At 41.2% G+C, this 20,026-nt stretch overlaps 4 protein-coding genes and 1 long non-coding RNA gene across 8 annotated transcripts in view; 3 read left to right on the top strand and 2 right to left on the bottom strand.

Moving 5' to 3' along the window:
- Positions 1-3,755, top strand: part of LOC121683484 (immunoglobulin superfamily member 1-like) — a 44,662-nt gene extending 40,907 nt beyond the window's left edge. The window contains exon 9 of the mRNA XM_042063113.1: positions 3,081-3,755. Coding sequence (XP_041919047.1) covers positions 3,081-3,301 — 221 coding nt within the window. The 3' untranslated portion in view covers positions 3,302-3,755. The remainder of the gene's footprint in view (positions 1-3,080) is intronic.
- get1 (guided entry of tail-anchored proteins factor 1) lies at positions 3,615-12,160 on the bottom strand. The gene is made up of 5 exons (XM_042063389.1): positions 11,890-12,160; positions 10,740-10,905; positions 9,395-9,462; positions 8,460-8,574; positions 3,615-4,310 (listed from the first exon to the last, which is right to left on the bottom strand). The coding sequence occupies exons 1-5, from the start codon at positions 11,977-11,979 to the stop codon at positions 4,237-4,239; spliced, it is 513 nt and encodes a 170-aa protein (XP_041919323.1). The 5' UTR covers positions 11,980-12,160; the 3' UTR covers positions 3,615-4,236.
- A 335-nt stretch (positions 12,161-12,495) lies between these two features.
- Positions 12,496-16,390, top strand: LOC121683653 (non-histone chromosomal protein HMG-14-like). Of its 2 annotated transcripts, none has more exons than XM_042063391.1 (6): positions 12,496-12,717; positions 14,116-14,142; positions 14,276-14,305; positions 14,492-14,527; positions 14,658-14,837; positions 15,342-16,390. In XM_042063391.1, the coding sequence occupies exons 1-6, from the start codon at positions 12,700-12,702 to the stop codon at positions 15,393-15,395; spliced, it is 345 nt and encodes a 114-aa protein (XP_041919325.1). In that variant the 5' UTR covers positions 12,496-12,699; the 3' UTR covers positions 15,396-16,390. The 2 variants fall into 2 exon arrangements, with proteins under 2 accessions (XP_041919325.1, XP_041919324.1); XM_042063390.1 differs by having other exon boundaries at positions 12,503-12,717; positions 14,655-14,837.
- A 2-nt stretch (positions 16,391-16,392) lies between these two features.
- LOC121683659 lies at positions 16,393-18,283 on the bottom strand. Its single transcript, XR_006022865.1, has 3 exons — positions 18,001-18,283; positions 17,611-17,748; positions 16,393-16,466 (listed from the first exon to the last, which is right to left on the bottom strand). It is a non-coding gene; the product is annotated as an uncharacterized LOC121683659 (long non-coding RNA).
- Positions 17,742-20,026, top strand: part of brwd1 (bromodomain and WD repeat domain containing 1) — a 31,090-nt gene continuing 28,805 nt past the window's right edge. For all 3 annotated transcript variants that reach the window (XM_042063356.1, XM_042063357.1, XM_042063355.1), the window contains exons 1-6: positions 17,742-17,896; positions 18,003-18,061; positions 18,162-18,191; positions 18,435-18,494; positions 19,283-19,433; positions 19,890-19,988. In XM_042063356.1, coding sequence (XP_041919290.1) covers positions 17,848-17,896; positions 18,003-18,061; positions 18,162-18,191; positions 18,435-18,494; positions 19,283-19,433; positions 19,890-19,988 — 448 coding nt within the window. In that variant the 5' untranslated portion in view covers positions 17,742-17,847. The remainder of the gene's footprint in view (positions 17,897-18,002; positions 18,062-18,161; positions 18,192-18,434; positions 18,495-19,282; positions 19,434-19,889; positions 19,989-20,026) is intronic.

Genomic DNA, 20,026 nt, shown 5'->3' with positions numbered 1-20,026 from the left:
CCCAGAGCTGTTTATTGGGCGCTCCGAATGTCTATCAAATGCATCTGTACATAGCACATAATGGCTTCGGTGTGTCGTCATCGTCTTGCTGCCCTCCCTCCGTTCTGTGATTGGTTCCTTCGTTGAGGTGAAAACGAAGTCCATAGAATCCAGGCTGCCTGGATAAAATCACACGCGTGAGGAAGCATGGGAAAACCCAGGCTAGTTGCTGTGCCCTTATTTTATGGAATCTTGCCAGATACAGTATCTCACAAAAGTGAGTACATCCCTCACATCAACACACAGCCATTCATGTCTAAACCGCTGGCAAAAAAGTGAGTAGGCCTACACCAGGGTGGGAATTTCATGGCTGTCATTGGCCCTTGAGTTCAGTAAGGTGACAGCTTCCTCTGAACCTGCTGGTTCGGGTGTGGAGAGACCTGTAACTCCTCCTGGAGGGGAGTGGGGTGAACAGTCTGTGGTTGAGAACAGTCTTTGATGATCTGATGATGCGTTGGGCAGTTTTCACCTCCCTCTGCAGTGCTTTTCGGTCGTAGGCAGAGCAGTTGCCATACCAAACTGTGATACAGTTGGTGAGGATGCTCTCGATGGTGCAGCGGTAGAAGTTCACCAGGACCTGAGGAGACAGGTTGTGTTCTTTAGTCTCCTCAGGAAGAAGAGACGCTGGTGAGCCTTCTTGATCAAGGTAGAGGTAGAAGAGAAACTTGAACTGGTGACATGCTCCACCTCAGTCCAGTTGATGAGGATGGGGGTGTGTGTGCTAGCTTTTTACTTCCTAAAGTCCACAATGAGCTCTTTGGTCCTTCATCCCTGTAGGCTGTCTCATCACTGTTGCTGATGAGACCAATCACCAATAGTGTCGTCTGCAAATTTGACAATGGTGTTAGAGCCATGTACAGGTATGCAGTCGTAGGTGAAGAGGGAGTAAAGGAGGGCTCAGCACACGCCGGTGTTCAGGGTGAGGGTTGAGGGGGTGAGGTTATCTAATCTAACAGACTGTGGTCTGTTGGTTAGGAAGTCCAGAATCCAGTTTCAGAGGGAGGTATTGACTGAGTTCACTGAGTTTGGTGATCAATTTGGAGGGGATAATGGTGTTGAATGCTGAACTGAAGTCAATGAACAGCATTCTCACATAGGTGTTGCTTTGTCAAGGACAGGGCAGAGTGAAGTGCCGTGAAGATGGCTTCCTCTGTGCTCCTGTTCTGGCGAATAAAGTAGTGAATAATGACATGTGTTTAGAGAACTCCAAAGCTGTGTTCAAGTCAGAATTTGACCAGTGATGACCACATTTTTGCCCTGGTCCTGTGGTCTGATTAGACCAAGATAAACATATTGGGTTCAGATAGTGTCATGCGTATGTGGCGGCAACCAGGTGAGGAGTACAAAGACAAGTGTGTCTAGTCAATCATGGTGGTGGGAGTGTCATGGTCTGGGGCTGCATGAGTGCTGCTGTCACTGGGGAGCTACAGTTCATTGAGGGAACCATGTATTGTGACATACTGAAGCAGGCCATGATCCCCTCCCTTCGGGAACTGGGCTGCAGGGCAGTATTCCAACACGATAACAACCCCAAACACACATCCAAGATGACCATTGCCTTGCTAAAGAAGCAAGGGTAAACGTGATGGACTGGCCAAGCATGTCTCCAGGCCTAAACCCTATTGAACATATGTGGGGCATCCTCAAACGGAAGGTGGAGCGCAAGGTCTCTAACATCCACCAGCTCTGTGATGTCGTCATGGAGGAGGGGAAGAGGATTCCAGGGGAAACCTGTGAAGCTCTAGTGAACTCCATGCCCAAGAGGGTTAAGGCAGTGCTGGAGAATAATGGTGGCCACACAAAATACCCATTTTCACTTAGGGGTGGCCAGCGGTTTGGACATTAATGGCTGCGTGTCAAGTTATTTTGAGGGGACAGCAAATCATCACTGTTATACAAGCAACACTCACTACTTTACATTGTAGTGTGTCATTTCTTCAGTGTTGTCCCATGAAAAGATATAATAAAATATTTGCAGAAATGTGAGAGGTGTACTCACTTTTGTGAGATATGTAGTAACTGGTTGTAGAACAGCTAAGGGGGGTTTCAGGCACTCCGCTAGTGCATCGTGCACACAGTTGCGTTCCGTCAACGCATGCCAGTGGGTGTTCCCGACGGTAGCTAGGTATGCAAATGACTTAAGGTATAACCGTAATTTGATTGGCTGGAGCCGTCTGTTGTTCGCTTATTCGTTTTTTGATCGGCTAGTGCCGTCCATCGGTGCAGCAAAAGTTGAACTTCTCAACGCGAGCGACGGGAGCAACGCGACGCAACGGACCCACAATGCAGTTGGGCAACGGATGACGTGAGCCCATGTAAAGTGAACAGGATGTGTCTCCAGCACTGCAACGCACACAACTGTGTGCGGGAGCCGTAACAACACCCCTTAGCTGTTGTAGAATCAGTGTAACCTACGGCCTCTCGGGGGTTATTGCTTAAGTCCATCTCTCCAGATCCATCCAATTATCTACATCCAACCATTTATCTGTCCATCTATCTACATCCATATCCATCCTCTCAGTCTCATTCACCCATCCAGCTATCTCTTCACAAGGTTCATTGCACATTGCGCCTGGTGCTGCAATGTGCTCCTTGAGTTTTCTAGCTGTGTGTTAGTACTTATCATTAATCTTTCTTACAAATGATAATTGATGCTTATTATTTTCTTTCTTAAATTTAACATGTCGTATGCCAGTGGTTCTTAAACTTTTTATCTGGCAACCCCCCCAAAAACATGGGCCAAGTCTCGCGACCCCCTTCTCTCTAACCGGCTGAATTTGGTTTTGAAATGTTGTGAGATGGGCATTGGAAGCAGAGGCAGAAAACGTCTTCTCTCATAGGTTATATATGTCAACATCAAAGTCATTGTCAATGGCAGCCTTTGACTAAAAACCTTTACAAAAATGTCTTTAATCCAGACTGCAAATCATTTCACGAGCCCTCCAATATTTTTGGCAACCCACCTTGGGGTCCCGACCCCCAGTTTGAGAAACCACTGTCTTATGTTAAATATGTATTGTAATCTCACTCCTTTTGAACAGGCTCTGTGAGCACAATTGGATTCCACAGCGGACCAGGTGGCTCTAATGAAGATAAGAGTATCTATATGAACACAGTTGTGCGTGCTGAGCAGAAGGATCGTGGTAAAGACTCTGATGGTGATATGGAAGAAGTGTATGCGAATGTAGAGAAGATTCACAACTGCTCAACTGCCATATTCAGTGATGTTGAAGTGGATGACATCTACCAGAACTATTACTGAGATTGCTATGTTTTGGATTTCATAGTGGCCTTGCAGATCAATCAAACCTTGGCATGTGTGTCTTACATAGTCTATTGAATATAACATTCTAAAATAATGCTTGCATGACATTCACATCATCATATTATCACTGCTGGTCTTTGAATAACATGTTAGCTATTGTGTTTTTGCTGTTGACACCGTTCTAGATGTGTTTGTATTGGGTAGAGACTACTGCCCCCCCCCCCCCCCTCTGGTTTGCACTGGAATGAGCTACATTCTGACTGCACCAAACAATAATTTCCACCAACAACACATACATAACCAGCAAGGAGCAATTTGACAAAATGTTTATTGAATTCATCTTTAAAGTGTCTAATCAATCTTCAGAACTCCTCTCAATCAACAATTTTTGGTCATCGAAAAGACCCACATAACCACTGTAGCACTTAAAACATCACAGTGTTTTGTTCCCAAATAAATAAAAACAAAAAAATACTGACAATGACACAAGTAAAATATAACACCGCCACATACATTCACAAGACTTAAAATTATTCCTTGTAGTAAACAAAACAGTTGTACATGATCTTGATCTTCAGTTAATTAACTGAATTGATCTTTGAAATCCATCAGTTCATTTCACACAATGTGAGATGTGGATATGACATTTCTCAACTCTATTTTGTTGGAACTTTACCTCCAATAGCTGCAAGTAGCAGCAACGCAAAGTAACATTCAAAGCCAATATTACGTTTTTGACCTTGCTAGATCTCCTTGAAGAAAGCCATTAAAACATTAAAACCCTGAAACAACAGAACTGTGTTTTATTCACACTATATAATGGAACAAATTAACGGACTGCATGAAGATCGCAAACGCTTTTAAATAAAAAACACTGCTGCTTTGTGGTTTCCGAAGCTTTGGGGCGTAAACATAGGATGAACTGAGCATGCTTAGCTTACAGCATGCAGTCCAATAGCAACCACCTTGTTGCACACCACTAACCAGCAGGTAATCCCGACACCACCTGAAACACACACACAAGTCAATTCGGGGTTACAATTTAGAGTCTCTCCAATAACAAACAGGCCTACAGTATATAGGCCATGGTTATACATGCTGTGTGGGTAACAGAACGTTTTTTTTAAATCTCCCATTTCATTTTAATAACTAAGCACATTCAATTAAATGAATATATGATATACATTTCCCCAAAGCCTTAACATTATTGGATGGTACAATAATAAAAAGTATATTTACATTTTACACTTTTAAAGGACCACTACGAAAAACCAGAAGCTCATGTCATAAGATTTTTCTGTTAATTTAAAGTGGCTGTATGAAAGGAATTTACCACTTTCTGAGGTCCCCTGTCTAGATTTGGCATCATCTTGAAATATATTTAGATATTATACAATCATATGGAAGTCAGGTAACGTAACGCACACCTGTCCTTCACACTAGCCGCACAGGTTATACAATGTGTTTCTGCGGACCGGGAAGCGGAACCTGGAAATAATGTAAGGAAAGCCTCCACAGTACAGTGCAAGAAATGCATCCTGCCGAATTGTATGAGTGATATCATTTCTCCATCCAAGATCAAGTTCAGATGTTCTGATGCCAGACAGTTTGGCCCCAGGTGAGGTTTGAAACACCAACGATCATAGAATGGGTTTTTGGGGGTAAGCCATTGAAACCATCCCAGCCAAAGGTGTGAGGTTAACCTTTTGTCCTATGTATTTGATAATTGAGTTATCTTGGTAGAAGCCAGATTAATTTGCATTGAGACCAGCATATAATGACTTGAGTTGGTAACTTTTAGTTAGTTCATTGAGACAGGACAAAGTAGTTCACCCAGACAGGACGAAGGAGAGAGAACTCCAGAGAATATGCCGAGAGCAGACATAGGTTGAACCTTTGTGAACTTTTGTGAACCTTTCTACCATTTTACACTGGAATAAACCACTTTGCTGTATCAATCCGAAGAAGAGAAAACCAAATACATTGTTAAGAGACACCAGAAGGCATGCATCAGTGCCAGAGTTTCTGTAATTGGAGTCTGCAATGCAAACAAACACCCAAGAGATGCGTTTTCAGTTGCCTTTGTGGCACACTACAGAGTTCTAGGGATGCGTATATCAGCCTTATCAGCATCGGTCAAAATTTGCCTGGTTGACTAGTATTGGCCTATCAGAGAATAATATGCCATTTTAATAATGGTAGTTAGTGGCTGATGTTTATCTGTTTGTGTACATCACATCAATTCTGCTAAATGTCGTGTTATGCGTGGCCTGGCACATGCAGAGATATGTTACATGAGGGTGAAAGGCTGGAAATGGTTCATTCGTGGCCTACTTGTTAGCGCTTCGGACTTGTTACCGGAGGGTTGCTAGTTCGAACCCCGACCAGTAGGCACGGCTGAAGTGCCCTTGAGCAAGGCACCTAACCCCTCACTGATCCCCGAGCGCCACTGTTGTTGCAGGCAGCTCACTGTGCCGGGATTAGGGCCTGTCCACACGGAGACGCTTTTTAGGTTAAACGCAGAGGTTTTGCTTCGTCTTGGCCGAGCGTCCAAACGAATCCTGTAAACGCACTGCCCGAAACCGCACTTTTCTGAAACCTGGTCCAAGTGGAGAAATCTGAAACCGTAGCCCGTTTGAGTTCGTTTAGACAGCGAAACCGCACATCCTGCTTGCGTATCGATGATGTCATCGCCACACCTCAGCTGCCCTGGACTTGCACTTATAGTATTGCCTAACAATACTAGTTTTCATACATGACATTACCTACGATTACACTCCGTTAAGATAAATATCACAACTGATGCTGCGCAGAGCCGATAGCTTATGACTTGGTGGACTGAACACTGTTTTTCCCGGTGTTTTTTTATGCATTCTAGCTACTGTCAGTGACGCGAGAGAACTTATTAGGAAAGTGCGGTGTAAGTTTAGGCTACATTAATTTGTGCGTAGTGCCAGTGTCATTAATTTATTTTACATGTCTTACAACATATATACATGCATTCACAGTCGAGTGAAATCAGATATAAGCATACAAAGACGCTTAGAACTCACGTTACGCCGATGGTAGCACACTGAATGCGAATGCACGATTTGATGCAGGCAAAAGTATTGACTGTTACTAACGAAGGTTTTATAGCAATATTATAAATGTGGCGACAGAATAGCCTAGAACTTGGGTAAGCCTTGCGTTTAGTAGCCTAATTGCGGTGATAGCCAAAACTAATGTGAATCGACTATCCTACAACCAAAGAAAGTAAAGGTGATTAGTAGGCCTACCTGCGTTAGCCAAATAAAGGACGGGACTGCACCCTTCACAAACCGTAAAATAAAGTTTATTAGTTTTACAGTTGGCTACAGTTGACAGTTCACCATCAGTCCACACAAACAATTCTGGTTTCCTTGCACTAGCCATTTAGCCTATTCTGTCTGTTTTAAAAGCGCAAGTTTTGGTGAATTTCTGTAAAGACACAGTGCCACCTATAGGCCTGGGGTATGAAGTAACGTGTTGAGTCGTGTTGAGATGGATCCGTTTGGACGCAAATATTCTTGATACGGTTCCAGGGAAGACGGAGGAAAAAAAGATCGGTTTGGTACGTGTGGACTAGGCCTTAGTGTGTGCTTCACCTCACTGTGTGCTGAGTGTGTTTCACTAATTCACAGATTGGGATAAATGCAGAGACCAAATTTCCCTCACGGGATCAAAAGAGTATATATACATACATATATATATATATATATATATATATATACATATATATATATATATATATATATATATATATATATATATATATATATATATATATATATATATGAATATTTTGTTTCCCTGCCACTAAAGGCAAGGCAATGCAAGTTGATCTATATAGTGCATTTCATACACAGGGACAACTCAATGTGCTTTAAACAAACAAAAGCAAAGAATAGAAAATAGTAAAGGGCATAATTAATATAAAAAACAAAGCACACAAACAAATAAAAAAAATATTGGCATCGGCATCAGTTATCGGCTAAACTGTTACATCTAGTTTCCACTGGATTTTTTGATTTTCTGGATTTTTTAAGTAGTATAGTCTATAGTATACTACTTAAACGGCACCGACAATCAAAAAATCCAGTGGAAACTAGATGGCAGAAGTGTGTAGGCCAATCTGCCCACCAGCTTTTTCAACTTCGCTACCTACAGATGTTTTACCGTTATGATATTTCGAAACGCTATGTTATTTCCCATAGACAATCCACGCCCGGAAGTTGGATGGATACGGAAGTTACGGAGGCGGGACTGAGTGTTTTTCTCTTATTCCGGATGCCGCCATTTTGAGTTGATAGCACTGACTTGTACAGTTTTCCTCAAGATGGCGGGGACTGGAAGTTGAGTTTAAGGTAATGTACTGACTTCATAAACAGTGCTCTTCTATATTTTGTGCTTCTCGTTGAGCAAGAAATACTGATTAACTATTTAGTTTGTTTGTTTTTACTTCTGACTACTCCTTTAAAACATCAATACCAGTATCAGGCCAAAATTACACAATCAGTGCATTCTTACTGAGTGCGTGTATGGGAATGCTACACTGGATTCAACATTAATTTAAAAAAAACTTTACTGTCTATCACATAGTAATTTCATTTTTTCTTTGGTTAGAGGCTCAAGTGCTTTGGGTTAGAGGGAGCATAAAAACACCCATAAACAATGAATTAATTAAATTAGTTCATTAACTGATGGAAGCAGCTGAAAGGAATGGCGGAAGGATCCTTAACGATGGAATTTGTCTTTCTATCTACTATGCAACTGTAAAGGTCCTAGAGACGGGTCTGAGAGGGACCAGTGATACTGGATGCAGGCCTGATTATTCTTGTGAGTTTTTTTTTTTGCTTCTCTGTGTCAGAAATTTGCACCAGGATGCAATATTAAATGTGAGGACTGATTCAATTAGTGATTGGTATACCAGTATATCATTGTTAAAAAATATACAATACTACTTTAAGTTCTGTTTATGACTGCAAAAAAACAAAAACAAAAAAAAACCTGGAATTGTTCAACTGAAGCAGCAGCTTGCAGAAAGGGTGGGGGTACTTCTATTTGTTTTCACTAACAAGTACTCCACCGAGTACTTGTAGTTGGGAAGGACTGAACCGACCTTGGGCTACATTACCTGCCACTCCTGTAGGGAACGCCACCAGCCGCTCCAGTGGGGCGATCCACTTACTGGGCACCACGGTAACCGGGTCGGCGTAATACTTCCAGATGAGTGAGATCATGAGCACAGCCTGGCAATGCAGTAAACGAAAACATTTTTAATTAACAAAATATTTATTATCGATTTCCTACCATTCTTACCCTACTGATGAAAAAAAAAAAAAATGGACTAGGGCCTTTCCGTGTCAAATCAGACAGAGTAGAGAAGTTTATCTACATAATGTTTGGTCCCAAACACCTGTCAAATATGTTTTTTCACCCTTGACTTTTACAATTATTTCACTTTCAAAAAGGTCTTATTTTGGAAGCCATGTTTGAGCAACAATATCTCAAAAAGTTTAATTCCTAGCCTGGTCAAACTTTGTAGGACAGAAAACAAACATGTCCTCAGTATGAATTTGACTCTCCATTAAAAGTTTGCACTACATACCTAATGATTTTATATAATGCCCTAGATTTGGACCAAAGTGCAAAGAGGGTAATATCACATGGTACCAATCAGTATGTTTTTTGCAAGTACAATAATATTAATGTTGTTTCAATATTTTGCCATACAAACTTTGCCATACATCTGATTTGACACAGAATGACCCAATACCTTTTCATATTGGGCACTGAAATACACTCTTTACAGTCACTGAAATAGTTCAGATAAATTAACTCTAAAGGCTTCATTTATTTACTAACTCAAAAGCCTGCTTCTAAATTAAAATGCCACTACTTGTCCAATAGTATAGGACGACATTATGAACCGATTCTCTGGTCCCTGGTGTAAACTCAACAAAACCTTTGAGAGAGCTACTGGTGTGAAAAGGGTGACTACTTCATCTCCATCTTTTAGAAGCACCAGGTAGCACCAGTAGGTAACCTGCCTTCTATAGCCTGACCAACCTGAAGTATGTAGAAGACTATGTTCACAATCCACTTCATTTTGGCTTGATGTGCAGTTCTTGACTTCACTGTAGGGGAAAAACTGTTTTAAACTCTGCAAAGGACATTTCAGAGAACAATAATATAAATACATAATGCACTTTTATTGAATATTATTTTTTTAATATGGGGGAGATATGTGATGCAGCAAAATAACAAAAAGGGATAATGTACTTCATTATACACTTCTGAAATGTATGTAAATGCAAAAGGCATCTTTGCCAATGAAGGGGTTAATAGATCCGAACTCAGAGCAACTCCTTGTGAACAAAACCTAACATGATTCCCTGGTGACCTACTCTAAAGCATCGTTTGCTGAGTGCTAGAACCCTCTTGTTTCAAGGTGAACATGCCATGAATACAATTCTGCGTCATGTACAACAATGTTAGCGGAGTTTTTCTTTTATTTGTTTATTACTAGGATCTACAAATAAATTCAAAGATCTTTATCTTAAATGCAGCATTGTCCAAACAATGTAAATGAAAAAGTTTCATTTTCAAGACGATGCATTTGCTCCTACGTCTTAGAACTGATTCTAGAAAAAAAAAAAGTAACAACTGTAGCCACCTTGAGTATAGCTGTCTCCAGCTTATGAACGGTCTATACTGTTTGTCTGGCTTTTCCCCTATACACTTTCAACTAAAGCTGTTCAGCTTCTCTGTCTTCCTGTCGTGGCCCAATTCACACAGTGCACAATGTGGCCCTGGTTCATCATATACTGTACAAATCCAAGGGGGGACCCGACCCGACCGACCCCCCCCCCGCCCCAAGACATTCTTTTGGCAAACTGATGCATATGCAATGTGCCAGACAGTGGTCATATGGAGTGGGCAGCCCTCAATCCCATCCCCTTAGCTTATAGATCAGCACACAGGGGATGAACTGAAGGACAGCAACAGGCAGCAGCTGTGACACCCGCCAAAAAAAAAAAAAAAAAAAAAAAAAAAACACCCGTTATTGAAGAGTGAACACTGCAACTGTTATCCGAGACCCACCTGCTGCTCTCCACACATGACATGTGACAAGTAGGGGGGGGGGGGGGTTTGCTGTTAAACAAACTTTATCCCCCCAACCCCCTGCCACATTTGTCCCTTTAGTCCTAAAGGAATCAATCTAGGGTGTTACATTGTGGAAGCTATATGGGCTCTGGATGGTTAGAGCGACACCTGGTCTGCAAAATGGACCTTTGATGTTCACGGTGTGAACCTTTCCTTGAGTTGATCTCATGTTGCTGATGTGAAGTTTAACAAAACTTATAACATAACCTCATCCGAATACAACCACCTTAAATAAAGGGGGGCTTACCATGGGTCTTCAACATGTTTGTCATCTTGTTGATCTTGCGCTCTAGACGCGCATACCTGGCAAACTCATCCATCATGCTGATGGACGAGAGCTCCTTCTTCATTTCCTGGATCTGGGTGCGCATCTCCATCTCCTGTTCGGCATCCTTCTGCAGCACCCTCGATAGCTGTAACCAAAAAAGACACGTCAACTGCTCCTCTCATCTAATGTTGATCAGCTCAGTTTTAGCTGCGTTGGTTTCACCAGGGGTTATTTAGTTAAAGCGGTTACTCATATTAATCCGAGTAAAAAATTATCCGAATATTTGGAGGTTAAGTAAGAATTTACCACGTTTAAATGAAAATACTTCTGAGCTACATTAGGTTGGCGTGCCGATATGGGTAGCCTACAACCAAATTAGGCCTATTATTTTCTTGAATAGGCCTAATGATATAAAAATGCACTCCGTATCTGTCCTCATTAAATATCTTCCCCGGGCTTTGATACCGTGTTGATTTTGAGCTAATGGTAGAAGAAGAAAACGCGTTTTTGGCTCTTCCAGTTTCAATGGATCTAGACGGCTACATCTAGATGAAAGGAAATGATAAGCTATGATCTTAAATTCAGAGCCTACCATTATTCTTTTTTAAAAACATCGAAAATGTGGTCTTGATTTTAGGTGTATGGGCACGCAATCGTACACAAACAGCACATAATCACATGCAAACGGTTCTTCTCTTCAAACTATTTGTCTAAACATGGTGGATATCTCCGAGGGTTAAAGTGTACATTTTTGACTTCGATTGTGTTCATGTGGGAAGGAGGGTTTTGTGATAGTTCTCTGCCTCACGCCAATATTGCGGACACAACCGTGTATCCAATGAAACGACTCGAGAAAATTTAAATCGAAACGCATCTTCCATAGGGTCCTTTCTATAGACTCTTCAGTAGGAGTCGAAGCTTTTTGAACAAACAACTTGAGGACCACACCTTCGAGCCTATAGGAGTGTACGCTGAAAAGAAATGCAGTCATGGGTTGCCATTTGCTTTTGTGTCGGTGCAACACGAATAGGCTATTTTCTGGCTGATTCACGAAAATGTAGCATCGCAACGTTACATTTCTCATAAGCTACATTTTAAACACTTGTTAATTCTGTAGGTTACTACTTACAAAAGAGGAAAAGCTCGGCAATAGTGTTTTGACGAGGTTACACAAAAACACAGACCCCAGTACCAGGAACCAATTGTACCCGGCAGCCATGTTTGCTGTTTATCAACGTGATCACACTGTAATAAGAATGGGAACACCCCCAAAGAAGCTTGGCTATATCCACTCCGCTATGTAACACTGTGAGCACGACCAAAATAGTTGTATATAATTATGTGATCTCAAAATGATTAAAATGAACAAGCGTTTAAAAAACGATTTCGAACTTTTGGTTGCAATTCCACAAATACTTGAGGCAAACCGGAAGGACATGGTCTACCTTTGGAGGCTAATTTGGGGGGACGCGTTTGTGCACCATCATGTTATTTAGTTGGTTTATTTTTTCACAAGATAAACCAGAGAAATAATGTATGGTCCCGGATAAAATTGCGTTAAACCTGAAAAAATCTCAGAAAGCAAGGGCTACTGATATAAGCAACTGATTGGCATATTGACCTACCCACACAGGTATCTTGCTTTGGTTTGAAAATGTGTTGCCAAGACCTTTAAGCCAATCAATGGGAAAAAGGGGCGGGGAGTAGGTTGCCCGTCAGGTTGGTGGTATAATGAATAGAATATAGAGAGGGGGGATCCAATCCGGTTTCAGCTAGTTTATGTTCCGATAGAACATTTATGCTAGCTACACTGTGTTCCAAGATACTGTTAGAGTCTTACTGAACCCATACAGCAGTACATTGTTAGCCTGCTGCCTGTGCTGTGATTAGGTGATCTTCTTTCCTCTACCTAAAAAAGTAGGCTACAAGTTTAGCAGCCATGCCGAAAAGAAACAAAGTAAGTTACAATGTATACAGAATCTACTAATCTAACAAAATTTCTATTTGCATGTATGTATCTTCTCCGAATACATTTAGGCTAACATATAAAATTGTGCAACAATTGCATGTGCATGGTCTCTTGCTTGATACATTGTAGCATATTTTCAGTGAGGTGTTTCTTAGCTCAATAACCTAACAGGCATTGGACTGGTATCCTAAACTGGCGCCTTTTTTCTTAGCGCTGTGGGATATTGAGGGGGGTATTTGATCCATAGCTACTTCCTTGCATGCATGCAAATCAGTGACTTATGTATTTATTTCAGTTTAGCACATCTGATGAAGGCTACTTAGTCTATGAGCTCGAACAAAGGGGTGTAACCCACAAGCCATAGAACATGTTGCTACTCTAGGGGGATAAACCTGCACCGAAAAGCTTCCCTGTGTGTGTCTGTTTTTTTTAATAGGACACGTTGAGACAACGACCCGTATAAGACTTTAGCTATTTTTTTTTTATATCAGGGGAAAAGTTTTATCCTCTAAGTCTGACCGTGTCTGTCGTACAGTGGTAAGTTTGCAGTTTGTCGTGTGCAGTGAAGCGTAACTGTTATGCGCGAGTCCCTTTGGTTCCTGGAGAGGGTACGGTGTCATGGCTGCCCTTGCGCGCAAGAAAAGAATGTGACTACCCTGCATCCAAATGATTTGACTGGGTTTTAAACGAAGACAGCTATAAGGTGTTACTGCCTGGGCTTGAAAACGGGTAAAAGCAGACAACTATTGACCCGAATTTCCCCTTCGTATGTTTTGTCGGTGCGCATTGATTTTCCTCTGGCAACCCAGTCAGATATGGTATTATGCAATTTTGTCCACCAACATTGCGCCGCTAGGATCGCCACCAGCTCGTGTGATAGTTATGTTTTTGAAAAAACATATAGCCTAGTGAATGTTCTATAGGACCAGCATACATTTCAGCGAATGGCGGGAACACAAAGTAGCCTGGTTGACGTAGCAGTAGATGCTTTCATGCAACAAATCCCTGCGAATTGCTGCTGAATGAATTCGGTGCGTAGAGGCGGAGCTGCCATTCCCCTCCTCTCTGTGTACAGTATCAGCCAGCAGTTCATGCCAATTTTGAGTATGGTTATGTAGGCTATAGCTGCTCATCATTTAATGGCGGTGAGACAGGTCCACGTAGGGAAAAGGCAAAAAAGCACTCAGGGGCTGTAGTGAAAATACCCAACTGCTTGTCTACCATCCCCCACCCATTTACAGATTACATAATTCCCAGTAACTTGGAGTGGGGGGATGGGAAGCGGTGGTGTGCCCCTCCCCCCTGCCGAATTCTACACACCCACCCACGAGTGTCTGAAATTACTATGTTACATTTGTTTTGGTTTTTCCCTCTCTCTTCAAACAGGCTAACAATGACGCTGACGTCGCTGAGGTCAGTATACATGCAAAATATCTGCATTGCTCCAATTACTATTGACAAATAAAAACATGTAACTGGTTAATCAATGTAAACATTGAGATAAAGGGACTTATTGTTCTATTGCCCCCACCCCCTTTTTTTACAGCCCAAGAGGAGGTCTGTGAGACTCCAAGCCGTAAGTACAATATCAGACAAGCTAACTCCGAATACATTAATGTATTAATATCTAAGAAAAATTAATAATCAACAACTGGACAATCCCCCTATATAACTTAAAATATGTGCAACATATGCATTTATGTATGTATTTAAATGTATGTCAGTTAAATTAATATAATCCTATCACTATATTTTTTTCCAGAAACCACTGCCAAAGTCACCTGAGCCGAAACCAAAGGTGAGCATCTATTCATATACAAAAAAACCCCAGCTTGTCATTTCTCATTGATTCTGTAAACATCACTCTAATATGTATTATTTTTTTTATTATTTTTTTTTATTTTTTGCTGTTGTCCATTCTGCAGCAGAAGGCCCCTGCTAAGCCCAAAAAGGTGAAGGAGGTAGAGAAGGCGAAACCGGAGGAGGAGAAGAAGGAGGTGGAGGAGGAGGCTGAGCCCGAGGCAGAGGTTGAGGCACCAGAGGAGGAGGAAGAGGAGGAGGAGGAGGAGGCGGCACCCGCCGAGAACGGAGAGGCTAAAGCTGAAGATGTGAGAGATGCATAGTGTCCTGTATAGATTAGGTGTATATAATATGTATGTACATATATAGGTGATCATGTACTTTTCCTGTTGAAAATAACTTATAAATAATGGATAATAACAATGAAGTTGACATTTAGCTGTGATATAGATACTTAGGTGATGAAGTACCTGTCCAATTTGAAATAACTATTGGTGGCGTTCCATCAAGGCATTCGGCCCTATAAATAAGAAATAATACAATCCCATCAATGTTTAGCCATAAAACACTGATTATGAATTATCACACACTGTTTGAAATTAGTGTTGATCAGCACTGAGCCAGTGGTGAAGACACAATTCATAACTGGTTATTGCTTACCAACCAGTTACTTTCTGCTAATATGATTATAGACAAAGCTGTCAGTTGAGTAGTTATATTGTAATCAATCCTGTATACACACCTTGCACATATTGAGATCACATCAGAGACGTGATCTTATTTCTCACAATCACTGTCCTCTGTATCACCAGGAGGCCGCCGCCACAGAAGAACCTGAACAGAAAGACGACGAGGCTGCCGAATAACATCACCACAATACTCAAAAGAGCTCCCCATACCTCTTTTCTTGTACAATTCAGAGGACTATTTTTATCAACTATTTTCTAAAAAAAAAGCAGGTTTTTTAGTAGCTCCAGTAGTAGAAACACATTTTATAGAAAAAAAAACACAAAAAAAAGAAAATGCGTTAGGAGAAGGATCTCAGAGTATCCTGATTTTTTTTGTTTTGTTTGTTTGTTTTTTTAAGCTCCTGGACAGGAGTGGTCATTGAGTGATCTGTGTTTCTCTTATTTTGTTCTTTCATTTTTACAACTCTGTATTGTTTCAAAGAGGGGAGGGAGTGGGGCTGGTTGCAGCATAGAGGCCATGCGACCATGCCATTTCTTTGAGGAATCAGTTTTGTTGAAGGGGGAGTTTTTGCCTGAGAGACTAACATTCCATAGGCTTTATGAGGGACTGTGTATGTAACCTGTATCGTAAGAGGGCGAAGGGTGGGTTGTATACGATATTACATTGTTTGTTTTGTTGTTTATGATTGGGTGGGCAGGGGTTGATTGTTTGTAAGCTGTGCTCTATGAATCTAAACTCTCTTATCCATGCAGTCTTCTGAATCAACAGCTTTGATTGATCATCCTGTTACCCTAGTACTGTATCATTCATCAGGCTTTGTGCATAACACATAATGACTCTGTTTGGTGATAGCATTGCAATAACATTTGTATAGCTGCTGTGAACACAACAATGGTTTTCATAATTTCTGTATGCAGTATGTATCGGTACTTGTTAAGGATGACAAGAATGGAATCGTGTTTTAGCCAAGCTAATGACATGAACAACATTACAGTGTTACGGCTATAGCTAACTGGTGAGCAAAATGACTATTTTCACTTGAACATACCAGCAGTAGCAATATTTTCCCAAGGGTTTTAGGTTTGAAGTACAAATGTACAGTTTCATTTTTTTTGTAGCTGTATCTGTGTAATGATTGGTATGAACATACCAATAAAATGGTTGTAATTTCCACAGTGTCTGTGAAAATGCATGGGTGGTTGGGGTAATGGTAGACCAGAAGCTGAAAATGATGAATCTCCAGAATGCTGCAGGAGGAGAAAAGGGTTTACTTCTGGTCATTTTCATATATCACATTCACAGTTTGTGAATATTCAACAGCTTCACTGTAATTTGCATGTGCCCATATTTACATGGTCTAAGGATCTGTTGTGACCAACATGGTGGACTGAAGGGTAGGCCTATACCATGAAATAAAACAAGTGGTATGTTGAGCCTATAGCTATCAATTTTGTTCACGGTTTAGAGTGAACAGCTGACATTTTTAACACAACATTAAGATTTAAAAGTTAAAAGAAAAGCCCACCAGGAACGTTTGCCTCTGTCAAATCTGAATCCACCTCAAGCTTTATGCTCAATGTATCACTAATGTTGCTTCGCTGTATACTTAGTGAGCATAATATAACTTTTGTATTTGGTTGTAACCAGTGCCTTGTCTTCTGCTTGCCTAAACCTAGGGTAATGCTCTTTTAATGAGTAGGCCTAGCCTACATTTCCGTTAAATGAACTGGTGATCATTTGACCTATAACACCTGAGTAAAATAGTTTACAATTTATTATACCAGATTGTCCAAACAGGTCCAACAGCAATTTAGTCTAGGCCTACTAGAATTAAAGCTCATAATAAGATGTAAGGCCTGGCTTTAAAGCTATCTGCCACCAACCAGAAAAAAGAACCACAAGTGCAAAACTCATTTTACTGGGGAAATTATATGTTTTTTTACTTATTTGGGAAGTCAGGTAAAACATCAGTTTTGTGCCTGCAAGGCAAATTAAATGTTTTCTTTTTTGACTCGTTTACATTAGTGGCTTTATGTAGCCTATAATGCATTGTTGACGTTTCGGTGTCAGGTTGTTATTATGCACTAGTCTGTTCTGGAAACATGCTTACATGAGCTAAATCGTATAAATATGGATTCCTGTTGGCAAAATAATCATGTTTACCCATAGACTTACAGTCTATGTGTTTACCACAATGCTGAGCTTTAGCTATGGGTCGCCATTGTTTATGACGTCACCGCCAAGTTGTTCGACCTTGTCGAGAATACACTGTATCAAAGCCGCTAATACCAAAGCACAAGTTGTTTTCGTGTTGTAGTTAAATAGCGTGGTCGTGTTATATTACAAACAATCACAGTAGGGATCTGCGTGTAGACCACTTCGAGCGGGCACCTTTTGTTGCAAGACAGAGGAAGGGTATGTCGTCTCCCCACCCCCTGTTTCCTCTGCTCTGGCGGAAGTAACTCATAAAGCTGAGGCCTCATCCTTCCAATGGCGGCTGCTAGCTGGCTGAATAGAAAGCGGGAGCAACTGTGGAGGGGGTCCGAGCAGTGGAACCGAAATTAAATAAATATATCACACTATTTTCTAGACCTAAAGTTAGTACCAAAATTGTATATTCCGAAAGCTATGGCCGATTCAGTGGCCAAAAATGGAAATATTTCGCTCCTTGAATCGGGTAAGCTGTACAAAAGTAGCAACATAGATTCACAGAATTTGCTAATATTAGTCATTCTTTGATTGATATTCCATCTTATTAACCATTTCCTTCTGTCCACTTACAGAGCTTTATTATCTTATCTCACGGTTTCTGACAACGGGTCCTTGTCGGAGAGCGGCTGAGGTGAGCTGGCTCGCCGTCGAAGCTTCACTCTGTATTGTGTCTTGTATGTTGTTGAATTGCTCATGTAGACCTCTCTGAGACATAGTTTAATGTGTTGCAGGTTCTTGTGAGCGAACTAGAGGAATATCAGGTGTGTAAATATCGTCCCAGAGCACAACGGTGTCGCTTTTCCTTGCATCCCTGCCCAGTGCAACAGACGTAAACTTGCCTTGCTAGCTCCGGCTACTTCCCAAATGCTTCTGTGTGACTTTGACACAATACCTCCCAACATCAGTCAGAGAAAACAAAAATAAGACCATGTGGTGTTTGTGGAACTTTAATTTGTACATCCAGTTGTATTTGGAAAGCTAATATAACGACCTTTCCCCTTTAGCTCCTTCCCCGTAGGCTGGACTGGGAAGGAAATGAACATCCAAGATCTTACGAAGACGTGGTAAGTTTATTTGCAGATTTTGTATCAGGTATGCTTTAATTGTTTTGTATTAATAGTCGAACAATTAACACCGACTGTATTTTTCTGTCAAGCTTTGATGACTTTTAATATCTCAATGCTTTTCATGTTGGGTAATGTTATTCTTTAGCTTTAGGCCATGCACTATTCTGGGAGAGGGAATTGTTTTTATCTTTGAAATATGACCATCGGGTCTGCGGAAACGTGTTTTCACTGTCTCGTATTATTTAGTGTTGTATTGCAGATAGGGTGGGGATTGAGCAGTTTAGGGTACATCAAGTTCATCCAGTTAGCCAATCCGGACTGCTGAAACACTGTCAGTTCTTTAATTTGCTTGCAACACGCTTTGTGATTGGCTGTGTTGGAGAAGTGTTTTGCATGCAGCGATCTGCTAGGCGACGTTTGTTTGCAAGAAATCGAAAGATCTGACATTCACATGAACTGTCAAAAATGACCAGTTTCAAACGTCTCGATATAATTAAGAATATGTATATTTAATTCAAAGAAGAAAAGACAAAATGCTTATTGTAGCTCCAAGCTCTTTGCTAGGATATACATGTTGTGTTTGTGAGGATTTAAACTGTGACCTGCACAATATCCCCTACCTACTCACATTTTATTAAAAAAAAATAAAAAAAAACCTTTCGTTACAAGCCTATTATGGCCATTCGTTTCAGAAAATTCCTTTAAATGTGCTAAATGAAAAATAAAATCAACACTCAACACACTTGAGGCTATGAAGATTTCATGTGCTTTTTGTTGTCTTGTAGGTTGCAACAAACAGGCACATTGCACCGGACCACTTGTTGCAAATATGCAAGCGCATTGGGCCCATTCTTGATAAAGAAGTGCCATCCAGTGTGGCGGGAGTTAGCTCGCTGCTGGGCACTGGGGGACATTCGTTACTCCGCACATCAAAAGGTGCCGTTGGCTTACTGCTTCTACACAGTTTGAAATAACATCTGTAGCCTTTTGATCTTTCTTGACACTCAGAAGGGATGATTGGGTGACTGCATATTGCAAGCAGCAGTTATTTCATGTGCATCTTTGAATCTAGTCTAGCCCCAGGTCCAGACGTCCCCTTGTGGATCATGGTCATTTTGAAGCTAATAAATGTGTGTCCAGTCTGTCGGGACTGTTGGCTTTAGAGTTTATAATCCCCCCCCCATTGTAAGAGTGCACAACTGCTGGGGTTTTAACTGATGAGTAGGAGTGGTGCACATGTATACAGCCGCACATCCCAAAGTTGCCACATGTCCATATGCCAGTTGTCACCACTCTTGAGGGCATTCGTATGTGTTGGGCAAGGGCTTCAGCTGCAGACTGAGAATGGAAAGAGATTTTTTTTCTTCCCCTCTGTTTCCCTCCCGCTCTCAGATTGCGGTGTCGTGAAGTGGAAAGGCTCGTCCTTCGCTGCACTCCACAGAGGCAGACCACCAGAGAGGCCTTCGAGTTACAGAGGCGCCCCAAATTTAGGTGAGTACTTTTGTGGTTGCTTTTTGGTTCAAACACGC

The sequence above is a fragment of the Alosa sapidissima genome, chromosome 15 (assembly GCF_018492685.1).
Source record: "Alosa sapidissima isolate fAloSap1 chromosome 15, fAloSap1.pri, whole genome shotgun sequence".
Taxonomy (NCBI): domain Eukaryota; kingdom Metazoa; phylum Chordata; class Actinopteri; order Clupeiformes; family Clupeidae; genus Alosa; species Alosa sapidissima.
The sequence above is the reverse complement of the archived record's forward strand: the minus strand, read 5'-3'. Positions and strand labels throughout refer to the sequence as shown.